Genomic DNA, 19,833 nt, shown 5'->3' on the forward strand with positions numbered 1-19,833 from the left:
ATGCAGCATTACACAGACTGTGATTTAAAAACTGACAGCTGTGAGCATAGTTGGTGTAAGGCATGGCTCAGAAATATGAGATCTCTTGTTTTTCTTTTCTCAGGTCAAGTTGGGTAAATAGCAGGGGGGAAAAAAAGGTCTTGTCATGAGAAACACCTTGAATTGTCTGCCTTTATTCAAGTGATGATTAATTCTCAGCTGCGAGAGGTGCTGATGAAGTCAGTGCCCGTTTCTTTCTCTACGTGCTAGCTTGAACCATTTGGGAATGATTAGCAGAGAGCAGTTCAAAGTGAACAAACATGCTTTTAATTTTCTTCATTTAGAGGGCTTACAAGAGCCATGGACTGTAAATATGTAACACACAATGACCATCACTGCCCACAGTGTTCCAGTGCTATATTTGTGTTATAAACTCAAAATGCCAGTGAAGGAGATAAGGAAGACAACTGATAAGAGGCATATCATTCATTGGAGAGAGGCTTGTAAGAGCTTTTTAAAAGGCTTTCAGCAGACTGGCTTCCAGGAAGGTCACAGACTAGTCCCGGGAGCATTCGAGAACAGGCAGCGGACGCCTTCAACGCACACTCGGCTGTAAAGCTGGTGAGGCACCAACTAGATTGCATGGTCCTCAGAGGAGAGTCATAAGGTGCATGAGAACAGAGGAAGAAAATTAACTGTTTTACTGACCAGTGCATAAATGTTGTGGAAAGAACATTTGTGCGTATGTATATATGCGAGAACTTTGGAAGCCAGTTATCCTCTAAAGCTTGTAGAAAACTTAATGAATGAATACTAAAGTAATAAAAGGCTCATGATATTTACCTTACTTCATTCAGAGATCTCATAGCTTTACAAATGCTCAAATGCTTTTAAGACATCTTAAGATTCTGCAACAGGTACTGCTGCATGGAGTTGTTAGATGTTAGCTGTCAATATTTTTCTTTGTCTTGAGAGTATCAGTCAGGAAGAGCTCTAGTTTAAGGCTGTGTAAGTTGATTGTATCTTCTTATTTGGCATTAGAATGTGACTTCAATTGACGTGGCTGCGTTCACATTGATAACCAGGTCTTTCTTAAGAACTTCTGAAACCACTTGCAGATTGTTTTTTTTCAAACTATTAGCTGACACCCCCCGCCCCCCCCCCGTATCCCCAAAAAGCACAACAACAAACAAACAGAAGTCACTGTGCCATGTGTCAGAAGCATTTCAATTGAAGCAACCTTTTCTCAACTCCATCCCTGCCAAGCTTCGCTCTTGTTTTTCAGGTGCAGGAGTAGCAATATTAAACCAGTGTAACACTGAACACAGCACAACAGGTAGTGCAGCAGTAATAAGGACTGCATGAATCTGTTTTTTTGGCAGCTGTCCACTGTTGTAGAATAGTCTAGTGGGATGCGACGTAAGTCTTTGGGTTCTGTTGAAATACAAAGTCTAAAGGAATGGAAGGCCCAGTACTATCTATGAATTTCTGGTATTGACAGGCTTGCAATTTGATGTGTGCTGCCAGATAAGATAGTTCTCTGCTGCTGCCTTCAGGAGCTGGGTTTATTTTCCTTTCCCTATTACTGGCAGGGAGAGATCTGTGTTTAGGCTCTGTATGTGGCAGTTGATTGGAAAATACTGTAGGTAAACTCGGCAGGATCTGGATTATGAAAGTTGGGGTAAGTATCTTTAGTAAAAATCTCACTCCAAACTGTGTGAAATACTGTCCAAGTGTAATGGTATAAAGCTCTTGCTGTATTTTTTTTCCCCTATGCTGGCTTCTCATTGAATTCGACTTCAGTTTGCAACCTGTGGATGTGTGTTGTCATGAGGCTAGCGGCTCTGGCTCTCCGGTGTGAGGTGACGAAGGGATCGTGGAGGTGGGGAGTATTCTGAGGGATATCCTGCATGGACTCTTAAAATACTTCGTCACTCTGAATGTCTGCAACTTGCATTTTCAACGGCAAATGGAAGACGGGGAAAGAATGTGGGAGAAAGTTGGTAACAGATGTTCTTAGTTTTTTCTGAAACCTAAAGGTTAAACTTCTGCGTGCCTCCCCAGGGAGGTCGAGCCCATGCAGTTAATGAGCTTTATCATAGAAGGTGGGATCTTTTGAAGTGTAAGCTGTATAAAAGCTACTCCTTTGTGTGTTTGAAGCAGGCATGTGTGTATTTGAACTCACAGTGCTAGTGCTGCATTTTGATACTTGTGGTTTAGCACTTGGTTCTGTCTGTTGCAGATGAGATTTCCTTTTCCTAATGTTGTCTTATTAGGATTATTTTTCGCAAATGACCTTGCAGGTTTTCTTAAAGCAGTTCTTCAAACAGTATGAGTGTATGGGGGAATCTTAATGGGCTGTTTTCTCCTCCCCCCCCCCCCCCCCCCCTAAAATTTAATCCCTTGCACTAAAACCAAGTTAAAATTCTTCCTTGACATCAACATTAGAAAAACTCCGTGGAAGTAACTCTAGCAGTTGCAGCACTTACTTCCTTTAATCTGGCATTTACTGAAAACAGTGCCTTTTTACCTTGCAATATGAGACTAAAAGCTTGCAGAAGAATGGTCCTGTTGTGTTTATTAAGACTGGTAACACATGACCAAACAAATCTTGTCAAAAGATTTATCTATCTGGCTTAAATAAAGAAAAAGGAGCTCTTCTCTGTATTTTTAGCTACCCTGCACACTTAGATGCTTTCCTGTTTCAGTCTCATAGCATTTCTGTTGGACTTGCTTTCACATTATCTTTAAAACCTGACTCTTTAAGTATTTAAACCTCTTAAATAGTATTAATGTGCAAAGAGGTGGTATGTGTGCCTTTTGCTCTGATGATGTTTTCCAGGTGTATAGATCAAATAACTGTGGAGCTGTGTGTAATGGGTAACTGCAGTTTGGCCATCTTAACTCACAGTGCCCAGATCTGACTGTAACTCATTTCTCGTGGGAGAAGTAGTATCCTGCTTTCCAGACTTGGATGGGAAGATGTGAAGGTTTTCGTGTCTGAATAAATGACAAAACTTCTTCAATTTGAACTAAATTTAAAATGCTGGGGAAAAAATCAACCAGATGAATGTGGGGTAATGGTCAGTTGAAAATAATGAACTTCCACACTTCAGTTTTTTAAAAGTTTAAAGGTTAAATCATGCCTGCTTGAGTTCTCATAAGATACTTCGGCAATGACTTTTTTTACATCACATTTGAAAATGCATGGGCAGATCTGATCATATTTGTTATGGGGTCTTTGGGAGTGGAACTGAGAAGGGTTTAGTGAGAGAGTCAAATCTAACACCTGGCTGCTTTGGGGTTTGACTAGAGAAGGATTAGAAATAAGAGGCAGGTATATCCCGTGTCCTGAACGGTGGCTGGGACCTTCGTGTGTCACTGTCTGGGGTGATGCTGCTCTCAAGTTGCCTGTCAGATAGGTGGAAGATACCGAAGGCGGTTTCAGGAATGCAGGGACTGGAACTGCAGTGCTCCCCATCCCAGCTGCGTTAGCACTGAAGTGTTGCTCTTGAACTTCTACGGGCAGAAGAGTCATCCTCGAGACTTGTCTGAAGTTGTTACAATTTTAACTGTTCTGAGGAACTGTTGTGCAATGTTAAACACCTTTTCTGTATAAAAATAGTGTTTGCAAGCACTTTTAATGTGCTTGGGGTATCGTACTAAGTAGCAGAATGCTGTAGGGGCAATGTTCTGACTTGTCGAAGCACTTGCTTTCAGTCTTCTCTTTACTTGGGACACTTATTGCCAACTTGCCTTCATCATGTCTGGCCCAGACTCCTAAATTGAGGTTCCTGTCTCCTACCAGAATCCTAGTTTCCTCTGTTTCTTCATCTCTGGAGACCTGAACATTTTAACAGGAACAAGAGCATTTCAATATGACTTGAAATCATAGGTATCTGCATTTTCTGCTAGAAAGCAGAGAACAGAAGACTTCAGCGAGTAGCTCTGCAAACACATTTTTGGCTTATCTTTGATTTCTAAACAGTTTAAGATAACAAGGACCTTTTAATGTGTGCTGGCATACTGGGTGGAGAGAAATAAAGTTATCCCATACTGGATGTAATAAACTTACTTGGATAAATGGACATATCCTGAGGCTGTAGTTAAAAAATAACAGCGACAAAAAAAATCTTAGAGTGTGATTGCAGGGAAGCTAACATTTTTCCTCAGGTTTTTCAACTTGCATTGAACAAATAATGGACGGGGGCTATTCGTCCTTTCCTCTGTATACCAGTCTCAGCCATTAAGTGAATGTTCCCCTTTTAGCTGAAATGACTTCTTTCCGAGATTAATCTCTGAAACACTCCCTATGGAAGAAGCGGTAAACCAGCATCAAAGGCAGTTAATACTCTTCAACCTGTGGTGCTGTAACCTGAAATTCTTTTCTGTAGTGTGATGACAGAAGCAGCTGCTTTGGTGGTTGTTTGGTATAGTGAGAATGAGGAGCTGCCAGGGAGTAAAATTACTGGAAACCCAAGCTACGGAGCTTGCCAAAAACCACTTAAGATTTTCAGTGTATTTGCTTCTACTGTCCTAATCCAGATTTAAACATCTGCGTGATTACTGTATTTGGCAGTATACATGATGTATTATCCCAGTTTACTTTAGAGAGCAAAAAAGAAGGCTTGCAATATCTTTTTAATTTTTGTGATGGTGTTAGTTTTATGGGTTCCATATTCATGCGTAATTACATATAGAATGATAAAAGTGCTTAACCCACTACAACATCTGTAACTGATGAATAATGTTGAGTCAGCAGATGTGTTTTCACAGTATTTACGTTTTGGTCAAGAGTGATTAGGCAACATTATAGCTATGGAATATGGAGTTGGTAGTATTCTCCAGTTCCAGTGTGGTTGGTGGGTGAAGTAAGAATGTGTGAGATGAAATGCAAATGCTGAAGTTTGGATGATGCAGTATTGCAGTTCTGCTCTTACGATTGAGGAGATCCTTCCAAACGTTGGGTGTATGCTTCTATTTATAAATTGCTATTTGCTTTTGGTTTCTGGTGTTAGTAAATAAAAAGTGTGGAGGTAGCAAGGGGAAATGTTGTATTTCACTGTAGAGGCAAAATATATCTTGGACTCTTTAGAACATATTTGGATCATTGCTTAAATAATAAAGATTATTTATCAAATACTTCCCTGTGGTAATAATGGCTTAATCTTAATTAGGTGGTTGCTGATAAAACAATTTTTCTTTGCTCTTCTGGTAGTCCTGTATTACTGCTACACAGTTGAGGTCATGTAACAGTGTCTTGCCTCTGGGTTTGGTTTCTTTTTTTTTTCCTAGTTGTGGTGCAAATACCCTTAAGGTTATGTGACTGCTTTATTCTTAGAGTCAGAAGTGGTCATTGTTTCATGATGATCTTGGTTTAATCCTGCAATATTTTTGAGATGGAATATTTTTTTTTTTTTGTAGAATAGTCTTAGAAATGTGATATATTTCTGTAAGAAAGTTGAATAGTGCTTGTGATGAGATTTCACCACTTGCCTTTTAATGCTAGTCGAACTAGATAGAGACTGGTTAGATGAAGAGGCTTTCTGTACTGTTCATAAATACATTGGCTATGAAAATTACTTTTGTATGAGTTTGCCTGAAACAGGAGCTAGGAGGAGGGTGGCAATTTTGCTCTATTTGTAGCTGGAAATTTCATAGATGAACAGACTGAGGAAATTGTGGTATATGCAAATTCTTGCACAGCCCTACAGTAAACTAAATCATTATGAACATAGTGTTTATTTATTCAGTGTTACTCCTCTATGCAGAACTTTGCTGTGCAAAAAAAAAACCAAAAAACCACCCACCCCCCCAACAATTGGACTGGTAGTAAAAACATTAAAGTACTTTGTTTGAATTTAATCTGAGAGACACAACAAGGACTTAAATCTGCAGCTGTGTGGAGAGTTGCGTTAAGTCCTGCAGTGTTTGTTCTTGTTCGTGAATGGTGAGAACCAGAATTCCTCAGGGCTTCCTCTGCAGCGTGTGACCCCTGACGTTCGGAGGCTTCTCTGCTTGCGCTTCGTGGCAGGTTTTGAAGGGGGTTTTTCTCTCTGCTGGCAAGTTGGTTTTGCCTGTGCCCATAAAAAGTGTTGGGGAAGACAGAAAAACAGAGTAAGGGGAAGTGCATTTGGTATGCTACTTCTGTAAAGTGATTTCCCCACCAGCCGTATAGAGGTCACTGCGTATTTGATGTGGTGTTGAACAGATTCCACTAGTGTAAAATGGTTCACTTGGCATTTACTTTCATCCTGAAGTTTGGCAAGGAGCAGCTTGCACTGAAATTGTGGCTGCTTTTTCAGAATTATTTGCACAACTCTGGTTTCTTGAGACTTAGAGAGTACGAGGAAGAGCTCAGAATGCAGATAGAGTTTCAGGATGCAGATAAAATTAATACGGATGAATTATCTGTCAGTTACTAATCAACTTTGGTTTGTTTTTCTTTCAGATAGGAACTTTAAATTCCTTTTTCCTTTATGTTTAGAAATATGAGGTGGTTGGCACCTTCTTAAGTTTTCCTCTTCAGGCTTCGAGGAAAAAATGCTGTAGCTGGCCGGGTTTCAAGCCTGCTTTTTCTGTGGTTTGCCACCCATTCCCAATAATGAACTATTGTGGTGACTGATGGATTATTATTTTTTTTATAACTTGGAATTTTTTTTTTTAAAAAGGGACATTTTGTACTTCGCAGTCAAAGGAAGGTGCTTGTGCTGCAGTTGGCTGTGCCAGAAGAGGGGTGTGATCTTCTATAGTGTTGAAAAGCCGGTGATACTGAGATCTTCCACTTGGAAGATGCACTTCCACCCTTGAGAGAGGAAAGAAAAGCTGATGCAGCTTCTTTATGGACACTTGACTTAAGTCTCTTGATAAAAGTTGTGGTAATTCTATCATAAAAATTCTGTTGTATTATCTCTATCATCAGGAGAGAGAGCTGAAGAAAATACATAGGCTGCGTACAGATGGGCCTGTTCCAAGAGCTGTTTCCTGAAAGTAGTGTCTGCTTGCCTTTGTAAGCTAGGAGGCGCCTATTGTCAAAGAAATGATGGGGGAACATAAAAATTTGATTATAGCTGCATTGCATTTAGTCACTACCTATGCATATGCTAAGTATTGTTAGCACGGTTGGAAAATGAAATGGATAGAAAGGGTTTTTCCATCATGATTTTGTGCAACTCAGGCTTTGCATAACCTTAAGAACCAGTGGTACCTATGCTGGTGGTAAACCTAAGTGGTAAATGTAAGATGTATATTTGCACGTGAGCAGAGTTCCATGTTGTGTTGTACCTTAGTGATATTGGGCTGTGCAAGTGCTTCTTAGATGCTGCTGAAACATTCTTGATTTCACTGAAAACAAGACAAAAGGACTTGCTCCTTGGCTTTTTTCCTTTTAAGTTCTCCAAAATTAACTTGTAAACAATATTCAAGTTTTAATAAACAGGAGAGTGTAGTGATATCCTACAAGTAAGACGAGAAGCAATGGAAAAAGCTCTGAGAACAACAACTTTTTTGTTTAGGCTTCAGTTTCTTATGTTTCTGTACCTAACTCAAAAAAAACCCGAGTCTTTGAGAAGTAGGGTTAAGTATATAAGAATAATCAGAAGTGGCTGGATTTTATCCATCCTTAGAGGTCATTGAATAAAACTTTAGGTGTATCCTATATCCTTCAGTTTCTAATCACTAAAACACACAAAGATGTCTTGTACATAGGTTGAGATGCCACTATTTGTAATTTTTAGATTGCCCTGGGAAAGTAATTAGTTTTCATTCGAAATGAACAGATTATTTACTTTCTAAAGTGAATTTTTTATCAACAACAATAGAAAAAAACCCTCAAGCTTGCTGCTGGGGAATTTCCTAGCCTCTTGAAATTTAAGACATTTCTTACTGAGTCCCTGTAGGCCATTGCTATCACTGTTATCTGCAGCTTCTCTGGCAATTGACAGGTTCATTGTAGTCTCCTCTACTGGAGTTCCGTTGGATTCCCCTTGTGTGTTATCAGAATGATGGCAGCTGCTATAAGGAGGAAAGAAAATAGAAATTTCCTACCTGGATGATTGGTTCATTCAGGAAACGCTGGAGAGTTTCAAGCCGCAGCCTGAATTGTATCAGCAAAAGCAATTTGTCTCTCTTTGGCTATTTCCATAGCTGGAAGTAGTAGTCAACAGGGACAAGAATATTATAGTCTGAGATTAACGTAAGAGTGAAGAAATTTCAAATACACAGGATCACTGACTTCTTAAAAATCAAAATAGTCTTTTTCCTTCTCTAATGTAGTTTCAGATGCTTAATGCATGAACTTCCAGTCGTCTTAGGTCCCCGACTTTCATGCTGTAGTATTCTACGCAGTGGACTAATTTCAAGCTGCACCAAATAGTAGCTTCCTCAAAAGTTATGAATTGGATGTGGGTAAATTCAGCTTTATCCTGAATTGGTGAACTAGGGGGGAAAAAGGTAACTTACCTTTGTATGTTGGATTCACCCTTCTTGAAATATCCTTCTTTCATGAATATTTACAGGAAAAAATGGCGTGTTATGATTCTTGTTCAGTAGTAGCTGTAACTGTTCAGACTGCTGCTATTGAGCGATATTAAAAGGCACTTGCAAGTACTTTGATCAGTGTGAATTCACTAGAGCCTTTCCAGAAAAGGTACCAAAAATACTAATGTATGTGCTGCTGGCTGTCACTCAAACATGTATCATGCAACCTGTCAGTCCAGATCACTTTGATTTGACCAATAGAAGGGACGTTTAAGGAAACTCTCGATTTTGAGTCAAAAGAATAAAGGATATACCTGCGTAGGGCCAGTATTCTTTACCTTTCATTTGACTGAGGTACGGTAATAGTGTCTGATGGGGAATTAATGCAGACCCCAGCTGCAGGGTAGTGGAGGGGAGTTAGTGAGTGGCTGTGCGGTGCTTAGCTGCCCTGCAGTTGATGTTAGCTGTATTGATTAAATGATCAGGGAAGTAAAAACATAGGATTATCTCTTCTCTTCCTATTCCCTAGCAGGTAACCGAGTGTGTGAAGGTGATGAGTTATAAAATCCATCTCTATGTGCTCTGTTACTGGTAAAGCAAACATGAAAGGTTGTGTTTTTGATATATGGAGTAGCAGATTTTGTTAGTGCACTTCTAACTACTATGGTTTGCTTTGGTTTCAATTAATTCATTCCTGTAATCTGGGGATTACAGGTTAGCTCTATTTTTGGAAAAGCAGGGTACGGGAAAGACTTCCTAACAGATTGCCCTGAGGTGGCAGATGGCATTCTTTACTCTCTACCAGCTTTGTGGGGCATCCGTTGCTAGTGGTGCTGAGATGTAAAACAACACGGCCATTTGCTAAACTTTTTCATTTGCTTCAAGGAAAAAAAAGTTGTAGGTTCTTCCTTTCTTGCACTTGTCCCTTCCTAAATGGTTTTTTCACTTGCATGCTTCCTATTCAGCTTCAGGTATAAAATGATGTGTTCTCAGTGAGCAGTTCCTGTGCAAGCAGTTATTATATTTCTGTAGTGAACAAAAGAATTTTTTAAGGTGTTGAGATCTTTTTGAGGATGGAGATAGCTTCAAACATTTTACAGACACTTCATAACTTATCGTTTCTATGAATGCTTCAAAAGACTGCCTTGTATTTTACTGTCTTGTGTTTTCTGTGCTGAATTGCTTTAGGATGTGGGGTTTTCTTTGTTTTTAATTTTTATTTACAGAAATGGAAAGAATTTTGAATATTAACATGGGCTTTTCCCCTCTTTCTCCCCCTCCCCTCCCTTCAAGAACCTTTTTAAAACGCTGGGGTTGTTGGAGTGGTTGAATTTTTCCTGGATTTGAGAGAGAAATTCAGAAGACTGAAGCCCAGGCTCACTGTCTACCTTTCACGGAGGCCCAGCCGTGAGAGGACAGAAGAAGGCACGTGGCGAATCATGACAGCGGACAAAGAAAAAGACAAAGACAAAGAGAAGGACAGGGATAGAGACCGGGATAAGGAGCGAGACAAGAGAGACAAGGTGAGGGAGAGTGAGAACTCGCGTCCTCGGCGGAGCTGTACGTTGGAAGGAGGCGCCAAGAATTATGCGGAAAGTGACCATAGTGAAGATGAGGACAATGACAACAACAGTGCCACCACAGAGGAGTCCACAAAGAAAAGCAAAAAGAAACCACCCAAGAAGAAGTCCCGATATGAGAGAACAGACAACGGTGAAATAACGTCCTTTATCACAGAGGATGATGTTGTATACAGGCCTGGAGGTAAGAAATTCTTATGTTACATTTGCTTTGAAAGTAACGGAGCACCAGAGCTACCTCTTAGTTGGCTGCAGCAGAGAGCACAATGTGCTATCTGTTAATTTAAATTATGATTGTCCTTGGGGCAGGTTGCCACATTTCCATTGGAGACAAATATGGATATGCATGCAAAAGCTTTTGACTATATCTTGTAATATCTGATTTGTTGGAATGAGCTTAGCTCCCCTTTGAAAAAGAGCCATGCTTTTTTTCTTTCTACTGCATTAATTATCTGTGTATCATATGGAATCTGTCCCGGGGAATTTTAAACTGAATTGGATGAAGCACAGAGCACTTTGCTCCAACTTTGAAACGAGACCTGATCTGAGCTAGAGATTTGACTAGGTGGCATATAGAGGTATCTTCCAACCTTTCTGACAAGGTTTTTTCTGTGAATCTATGATTTCTTTGTAGGGTTCCTCTCCTGTCTTCTGTTTGTAAAATAATTCAGGTGACTTAAGATCTCGCAGCTATTATGCCATTGATTCACCCCCTCGTTAAGAGCTGGCTAATGCCTGTGCACAGCAGCTTAGCTGTTGGTCAAAAGAGACAGTGCCAGTATCAGCAAATATCTGGGATGTTTTCGGGACAGAGGCAGAAGCTCGCAGCGTGCTCTGGAGGTCTTGGACGTGCCTCTGAATTGCTGCCAAGTTCACATAAGGTTTTTAGGGTCTCATGTAAGGTTTCAAGATCTAACCTGTGGTTGCTGCCAGCTAACTTTTTCCTCAACATGAAATTGTACTTGAAATTTGGATTATTCAGCTAGCTGTATTCCTCATTTTTGAGTAAAAACTTCTGTGTTCATCTACACAGCATTTTTAAAGTGTTGATTGCAGTTGTTTGTTCCACCACAAGGAATAGTTATGTTTGGCTTTACTGTTCAAAGCACTGGCTTAAGGGCTCTGGTAGTTTTATATTACTTTTCTGTAAAATGATCAGTATGCTGTGGTAACACTGTGGAGCAGAATAGAGATGGATTCAAACTAAAAACCATGGAAACTAATGAGGTAAAATCTTGTCAGATTTTTCCATGAGGTGCTGTATATCTCAACTACTAAAACCTCATTGTATGAGTACAGATGTAAATGTTTGAAATGCTCTATCTAGTTGTAGTTGCTGTAAATGCTCTAAAACGCTAGTTGTATGTGTGGGCATTATCAGCTGCAGATACAGATGGGCTGAAATTCTGCTTTTGGAGGTGTTGCATTCCATACTTGTTATTCCACATGAAAGTTGTAGAGTCTGTTTTCATGTAAATCTACCAGTGTTTGTCAGAGTAGCTTATCTATTGAAATGCTTCAAATATCATTTCAAACCATTCAAAAGGTATGTTTTTTTCTCTTGGTCAGGGCTTGTAGCTGAGTAATACTTGTTGCTTGAGCAGTAGCAATAGGGAGGCTGCAGAAGCATCAGCTTCGGTGGCAATCTTATTTTCAGTGTCAGGGATGAAAAATAATTTAGAATCTGTTAAGAGCAGCTGTTGTGTGGGCCCAGGAGTACAGTGCGATACACTGGCTTTATTGCAAAAAGACTTTGCTTAAAATTAAGATGGAAAATTAGTTTGTGATCTCAATTTTCTCATGTTGTAGGATGGAGAAGTATTAGCACTCTTTATCCAGTAGGTGCAGTGCTTGGGGTACCTCTGATGTAGCAGCACTTGGATAGAGGGATATTTGTAGAACAGCAGGAATCAGTACTGTAGTTACACAGAGTTTGCACCTTTGCCAGATAATTGATAAAGGAGGGGAGAGAGCCTGTAAGTGCTGGTAGTGTGGGGAGCGCTTAGATTGTTTATGCTGTATTTTTCACAAGAGTATCCATTCGGAAGAGGAATCTTCATGTACAGACTGGGAAGAGCTTCAGTTACGGCTTGTACCTTCTCACTTCCCAGCAATTACGCACTGGGGGAGATTCTGTTGATGGACGGAAAGGCAAGGTAAAGCCTTAGTCACAGCACCGGCACGGAGATGTGTCAGAGAGCCTGCACGCAGCAGATACCCTGTAAGTGCTGGCTGAGCACCGCTCAGGCCTTATGGGACTTCAGGGAGCACACATTGTTGATAGTGTGGGAGAAAAATCTTCTCTAACAAGCCGAATACTTCATCAAATGTATTTTGGTGATGGTGGTTGCAGAACCAGTGATAAGGGAGCTGGCTGCCTGGGGAGCAATTACGCCTTGTACGAGCGGTGTTTGGCAGGGTTTGGAAGAGGCTGCGTGATCTGGTAAAGGATTTGAAAGCTGCTCGGCCCAGTCTCGCCTAAGACTAGTGCTGGCCTCGGGCAGCTTGCTTCATTTTCTGTTTGCCCATCTTTCTGTACTGTTTGAAGAAAAGTGTGTGTGGGGGGGAAGTGGTTGTATCTGGTCTGGAAGAGGTTATCTAGCGAAAGAACAAAGAAAGCCATAGAACTTGTGATAATTGAGGTATTTTATATCTTTTGTAATTTAACAACCTGCTTATTAAATTTCACATTTGTTAGTAGTAATTAGCATAAGAGATGTACACTAGCATTGAAACTTTTCTGTTGAGTTGCTCTTTGTGCCTTTTTTAAACATGCATCTGTCTCTTGTCTTAAACTGCAGAGAGCAATGAGACCACACGTTACTGGCTAGCTCGTTGGAGGCACGTGAGCCTAGCTGGAACCTTAATCAACTATACAGATTGTTAGATTTTACTGAAAACATGATTTCTTAACAGGAGCGAGATCTTGAATACACGTTCCCGTCTGTAATGTATTCTAAAGCAATTTTATCACCTATTACAGAAGGAAATTTTAGCTTCTGTCTTGTGGCTAGGTTACATATAGGGAGATGTATTTGTAGCTAAGGGTACAAATTACATAAAATTTAAGAGGGATTAAGAGAGTTTAATTTAATGAGACTTGCACAGCAAGCATTAGAAAGATGAAAATGAAAGGTGTGTGCAGAACGGATAGCTGTCTTCAGCTTACATCTTTTAGGCCTTAAGGAAAGGAAATCCTTTCCATTCGTTTGATTCTTTCTCTTAAATACTCTTATCTGATATGGATGAATGTTAAAGGTCTGCAGTTTCTTCCTGTGAAGTCCTTGGTTAAAATCTCTTATGTTTACCGCATTGCTGTATAGTACTTAATCCAACACTTAACGTTACTTTTTCTGTGCTGAGCTCAGCAGCTATATTTGAGTAATAGCAAATAAACTGTAAATAATAGATAATCAAGATCATTGGAATTTTGTCAAATGAAAGGTTACACTATATTGTTACTATTACTGTTCTTATTAATTTGCATAAATATAATGAATGTATGCATAGCTTTAAACCATGTATTAAAATTTATTGAGTAGAGCTTAGACAGCACTATGCAATTAATCTTCCTCTATTTTGTTGGAAATCACACAGGCCTGTCCTAAAAGCTTGTTGGCCCACTTCCCCATCTGTCCTCTGTTTCCACAGCCTCCCTCCCATTTCCTTCCAAATCTAATTGGTGGGGTTTTGTTTTCTTCTTTTTCTTGCAGTTCTTACCTTGCTTTTGTCAAAATGACCGTTATGGTAACAAATTAATTTTTATTGTACAATGTGTATGTGGATTTGCTTATAGGCTTCCTTAGCATGAGGTATTGATAGTATAAGATAGTTGCCTCAAGACTGAGATTTTTTTTTTTTCTTCCTCTTAGATTCAGTTAGATTATTTAATGCTGAATTTCCTTCCATTTCTAGCGCAGATTGATTCCCTTCTATCCTACTGGCTTTTGCCAAAATACAGCATGGTTTGAAAGGGTTGATTTCCCATACAGTTTATATGCACATGCAATATGGTTAACACATGGCTCCTAATTGGGTGTAGTCTAAAATTGGTGGTTTTGCTTTGCAGTATGTTTTTTGCAGTTCTACTTTTTTGATTGTCAGACTGTAAGCAAATTTGAATACTTTGATACTCTGCTGTGCAAACCCGACTTTATAACTACATCTGTTGTTTGGGTTAGACAATTGGTCTCTGTGTACGATTTTCTGTATAGAAGAACATACCGAAGTGCTGTCAGTCAAATGGCTGTCAATGTATTGCACTGGACTTCAGTGGCTAAGGTGCTTTTGGAACAGCTGTCCAGGCTTTTTCCAAGTGCCATGCTACTCCAACCGCTGTTGAGTAACATAGGGGCTTTTGTATAGGCCCTGCTTTTGATGCTTGGTTAAGAGAATGGCTTGCCTAGCTGGAAGAGGGAGCTGTGTGATGGAAAACAAATAGCACTGTCAGTAACTTTAAATTTCTGGCCAATGTAATGAAAGATGAAAAAGGCAGTGATGGTACTGTTCCAGAGAACCTTTTTTCCCCTCCCTGTTCTGGGGGGCAAAAACATGCTTAAAGTCTCACAAGAACCTAACGTTTGGAGGTATTTTTCTTGTGTATCTTCAGGTTGTCCTTGAACATGGAGATTTTCTTTTCAATATCCCAATAAATTGCTCTTATGAATTAAATGGGTTAAGATTCCAGAAGAAGTACATAGCAGAAATACCTGCATCAAAGTAATAGCTGGTTATGTGGATACTTTTATTGCCCTGTCCTTTTTGTTCTCTGAACTCTTGCATACCTTTCTTGCTGGAGGAAGCTTTATCATCCCTGTCCCCTTTCACCCTCAGTCTGTTCAACACGTCAGGAAGGGGTATTACTGTATTAAAGCCACAGAACTTAATGCTGAGGATATTGTTGCTACTGAGCAGACTGCTGTAATGTCATCGTGATGGCACCTTGAATGCTGGAGTGGAAAAACTTTGCTGGATGAAAGTCTAAGTTGATTTGGAGCCTCAGGAAAGCAGATGACTTGGTATGTCACCTGGAGATGAGGACAATATTGTTTGCTCTGCCTATGTAGAAACATTTAAAAGGATCTGCAGGAATTAAAAGGATTTATGAGGATCTGTTTCTACAGTGACATCAGTAGCTATATAAACAGCACATCAGCACGAGGAATCAACATGAGGTAATGCAAGGTGAAATGCTTCTGCAGGGAGAGTAGTGCGCTATAGGACTTTATTGTTTCCTAGCAAATTGCTTTGGAATAGCTTACATGAGAGCCTCTTTGTTCTAGGTGTTTTAAGATCTGTGTGAAGCTGGAAGAGGTGCAGAGTGTTAGATATGGAAAGTGTGGTTTGATACGGTGCAGGGAAAGAGGCAGAATTAGCTTTATGTGGATCCTAAACATCTGGCCTAGTATATGAAAAAGTAGGAACATGTCTCTGCCACTTTGAGACATTTTAGGCAATCGCTGTTTGGGACAGCTATTGGACTTTTTGGTTTTGGTTTTTTGTCTGGTTTTTGTTTTAAGTTTTGGTTGCCTTTTTTTTAAGTTACAGGAAATCACTGTCACTAGGATGAAAGTGAGAGTGTGCTACTGGAAAATATAACTTGAGTTGAGTACTAACTTTTCTGGATTTATAGGTTGATGTCACTTTAAAGTTCTGTTAGATTTCTATCCCTGAGTGCTGTTTAGGAGGCACCGTAACCCCATAAGCTATTATCTGGACAGGCATCAGAGAAGGAGAGAGAGAGAGACTGAATTTGCAGGTCGGATGCACTGTTGTGAAATACTGCTGCTCAGTTGTCACCAAATGTATCAAAGTGAGATCTTACATACTTTTCACTTCGATACGTACTGTGATTATAGAGTATCTGGCCATTTTTCAAAGGGAGCACTTCATAGGCTATGAAATAGTTTGCAGTCTTCAGTGGCTCAGATTTGAAGCCTGCAGGTGTTGGGTTATTGCACTGTCACAATGAGAAAATAACAAAAGATGGTGGGTGATCTTCTGTGTGACCCTGCAGGCCAGCCATCAAAGTGTCCTGTGGAGTGTGGCCAGTGGAGTTCCAGTCACAGTGGAACCAGAATTATATTTACCTAAGATCAAGTCGGACTGAGATTTCTTCTAGCTGTCTTAAAATCCACTGTCAATTTGGTTAGCAAGCAAGTATTAGGACTTCTAAATCTCTAAGCTTTAGCTTTTGCTGGCATAATTAATTGTTAAATGTTTCCTTTAACTGTGCTGAGATGTTTTGTGTGGTTGTAACTGAGGAAGCTGCTGAAATGGTTGTTTTAATCGAGAAACCTCCATCAGCTTTATAAAAATATATATAGACAAAAACCAAACCAAAGTGCTTCCGCCCTCTATTTACTTGATTGATAAGTAGCATACTGGTATTTCGGTTGAATGTTGGTGAAATGGAAACGTAGGAATTTGGCTCATGCTCTGACAGTGATTAGCTTGTGTTTGACATTGACCCACGTGTTTGTCATTCTTCTAGATGCAGCCTTCTATTTATTCTGCCAGCTTTACCAGCTGAGAAAGGTGGCCATGCCAGAATTAAATGTAAAAATACATATAATATGAACATGATTTTTTTTTTTTTTTCCTATAAACCTTGAAGCTCTGGGAAGTGTTTTTTAGGCTGCTAAAAAGTTGGGGGGGAGGTGTTTTAATTATTTTCTGGGAAGTTTTAAAATTTGAATTTTATGCTTGGGCAGAAGGAAGAAATACAACAAAATTATTTTTTCAACTGTACATTTTAATTTTAGGAGGTCTTTGGCCAGACTTGTTTCTGTCCATGTTGTGTGGATTGACCAAGTTTGTTGAAGACGTGTATTTTTGCATGTGTGGTCTTCTCTTCCCTCAAAAGCTTCATAGTTGAAATGAGCACGTATTCTAACATGATGTACTCTCTATTTCCCTCTTCACTTGAAAGTCTGTTACCGTCGTGATACTAGATCATGGAAATAATCAGATATTCAGTGACAGACTCTCAGCTGCTGTAAATAACCTCAGGAGCTGTGCCTGCTTAATGTGTTTATAAGAGTTCCCTTATTTTTCATGGTTACACCAGTGTGTTTTCAACCTTTCCGCATATGTGAATAGCGGTGAGGAAAACTCATAACAATCTTTTTTTAGAAGAAGATATTATCTTTAAGACTTTTGTTTCAATGGAAACAAATGCATTCTTTACCCATTCCTCCTTTAGTAATTAAAAGAAGGAAGAAAAAATTGAGAAAAGGCCTGGATTAGTAGGTGAGTCTTAAAACATGTCAAGAGGGTTAACAAAATGCATAAAAGCATTTTAAAATGCATAAAAGCATCACAGAAGGATTTTCTTTGAAGTCGGTTGAATTCTGTAGAGAACTGTTTCCACATGCAGCTGGAACTTGTGTTGTTATTGTTCTGTGCTATTGGATATAACAGCAGTTGTAATCAATTTATAATCTCAGCATTTGAGATTTTATGAAAAGTGTGTTTTTTAAAGATCAGGTGAGTAGGTGAAGAATATTAAGCGTAGGAAATAATTAAGACTGCATGACAGCGTACATTGCCTACTTAACTGCATATGACTAATTTTCTGTGTATGTGCTGTTAGTATAAGCAGTAAACGTAAGCCAAACTGGAAGAAAAAGACGATGCATTTACTGAGTTCATATTTACTCTTAAATGCGGCAGGCATTGCTCTGTGTATGGCCAGCTGCTGGTGCTTGACAGATGGAGTCTTAAGTGCAGATCAAGGCTGATCTAGCAAATGGCTTCCTCTGGCTTTGTTTGGCTTTTGGGTATAAATGGTGACAGCACCGTGAAGGAGGTGAGCGTACCAAGGGGGGGGCTGGCTGGGCCTGGGGCCGTTGCCCAGCCACCCTTGGTCCAACAGGTAGTTTTTCATATTGTCTTTGTTTTACATTAAATTGTGGCAGTGTTTTTATAACAGAAGAATTGTGGAAGTGGAGAATTTTAGATAAGATTTCCTCTATGAGGTTATTGTTAATACTTTATCTGTGAGTCATCTTCTGTGTTCCATCGCAACAAAACATGGGTCGCTCACAAAAGGAGCTGTACTACCATGGACGACTATAACGAAGCATGACTAAAAATAACATGGGTTACATGAACTCTATAAACATATGCTATGTACTAAATGAACTTCATAACATGTTCCCGGAGAACCTTGTAATGCCAAATAAAAATACCTTGTAAAGCTGTGGTGTTTCGGAGCTGTTACAGGATGAATGTGAAACTTCACGTGAACACCTTATTGGCATAATTTTTTGCGGGCGTCACTACAACAGCTATAGCTGAAAATTTGTGGTTTAACTACCACAGGTAACTCTGGAACACAGATATGAACAGTTTTGCAGACTGCATTAGGGAATTATTTTTGCAGAAGATGGATATAGAAAGATTGTAACTGAAGCAAAAAGTAATACTTTATGGGGAATGCAGCATGCCATTATGGAATTAGGCAAATGGAAATTTTGAAATAAAAGCAGTGAGTGGGAAGCAACTGTGGAAAAATTGGACCAAGGGGAAAGAATTCCTTGAAATAGTGGTTTTCAAGGAGTACAAGTGGAGTTTGTGGTCGCAGTAATTGCTCATGGCCTGTTCTCAATTTATTTCAATTAAAGTAGTTTGAACTTGCTAGTGTATGAACTTACCAGCCCTTTTTCTTACTGTTACTCTGTGGAAGTTGCTATTTCTTTTATCAGCCATTAGATAAAGGAGTGTTTGGTCAATTATAATGCCAAGACCTGTGTAAGCAGTAAACTAAACTCTTGTTTTAGCTTCTGTACTGGGAATGATGCTACAATTTCCCATGTAGCACACCAGTTTAGTTTATGCCAGAGGATTGCTTTAACTTTTATCTGGCGATTTTTCTGATGAATTGGGGGAGAGAGGGAGTGAAACTTAATCTGGCAGAATTTTGATCCTGGGACTAACCTTTGCTGCTTCATTTTGGAATACCGGTTTCGTGAAAATATCTTGTAGAAGTATTGATGGGGGGATGGAGGAGAAAGCTCATAGGTGAGGGAGATATTTCTCTACATGTTTGACACTCCGTGCTACGTGTAAGCAGGCTAAGTGAAGAGAGTATGTTAAAGTGAGACTGCCTTTTTTTAAATTGTTTCCAAGTGGCATAGAAAATGGGAGAGGGTAAATACAACTTGAGAATTGATGAAAATAAATTCTCCTTTAAAAGTTATCTCTGTTTGTGTGTTACTACTTGATGGGCCACACTGGTAAGGTATTTATGTCTGTAACTGGATATCTTCAGGCTGATAATTGAGGGTTTTTTTTTTTCTGTAGTATCATAAATTTTGGGCAACCTGTTTCGTTTTCCTTTTGTCCTAAAGAGAGAGTTTTGTATAAACAGTATCTGGTAGCAGAGCATGTGTTGCTCTAAAGAAGCCTCTCAAGACAATTGAGCTGCAAATGGAAATATTTTTGTTTTGTTTCAGCATTGGCAGGAAGGATGGGTCTATCTAGTCGCCTTTTTTCTTCAAAGCCCAAAATGCATTATGGATGCCTTTACCAAAAGCAGTAAAGATATTTAAAGCGAAAAAGGATCAGAAACCCTGCTGTAAAAGGAGTGGCTAGATGTATGTGAAAACTGACATAGATTTAAGAATTTTTCATTTGTATTGTTTGTTTAGGGAAGAAATACACCTAAATGTAGACATATACTTATTTTTCTTTGGCCTGAAAATGTATGCTTGTATCTTTACTGTGGGGATTGTACTCCTCTTAATAGCGAGGAAAGCATTTTTTCTCTTCCTGAAATGGGCACTTCTTATTT

The 19,833-nt window shown here is 39.4% G+C and overlaps 1 protein-coding gene across 7 annotated transcripts in view; it reads left to right on the forward strand.

Annotated features, from left to right (window-relative positions):
* RERE (arginine-glutamic acid dipeptide repeats) overlaps window positions 1-19,833 on the forward strand; it is a 257,908-nt gene that overhangs the window by 67,498 nt on the left and 170,577 nt on the right. For 6 of the 7 annotated variants that reach the window (XM_087755174.1, XM_087755176.1, XM_087755173.1 and 3 more), the window contains exon 2: window positions 9,751-10,221. In XM_087755174.1, coding sequence (XP_087611300.1) covers window positions 9,897-10,221 — 325 coding nt within the window. In that variant the 5' untranslated portion in view covers window positions 9,751-9,896. Of the gene's footprint in view, window positions 1-9,750; window positions 10,222-19,833 lie in introns of those variants that run through there. The other variant, XM_087755179.1, reaches the window with a different exon arrangement.

The sequence above is a fragment of the Nipponia nippon genome, unplaced genomic scaffold (assembly GCF_047370975.1).
Source record: "Nipponia nippon isolate SJK-2023a ecotype South Korea unplaced genomic scaffold, ASM4737097v1 scaffold_19, whole genome shotgun sequence".
In the NCBI taxonomy this organism is placed as follows: domain Eukaryota; kingdom Metazoa; phylum Chordata; class Aves; order Pelecaniformes; family Threskiornithidae; genus Nipponia; species Nipponia nippon.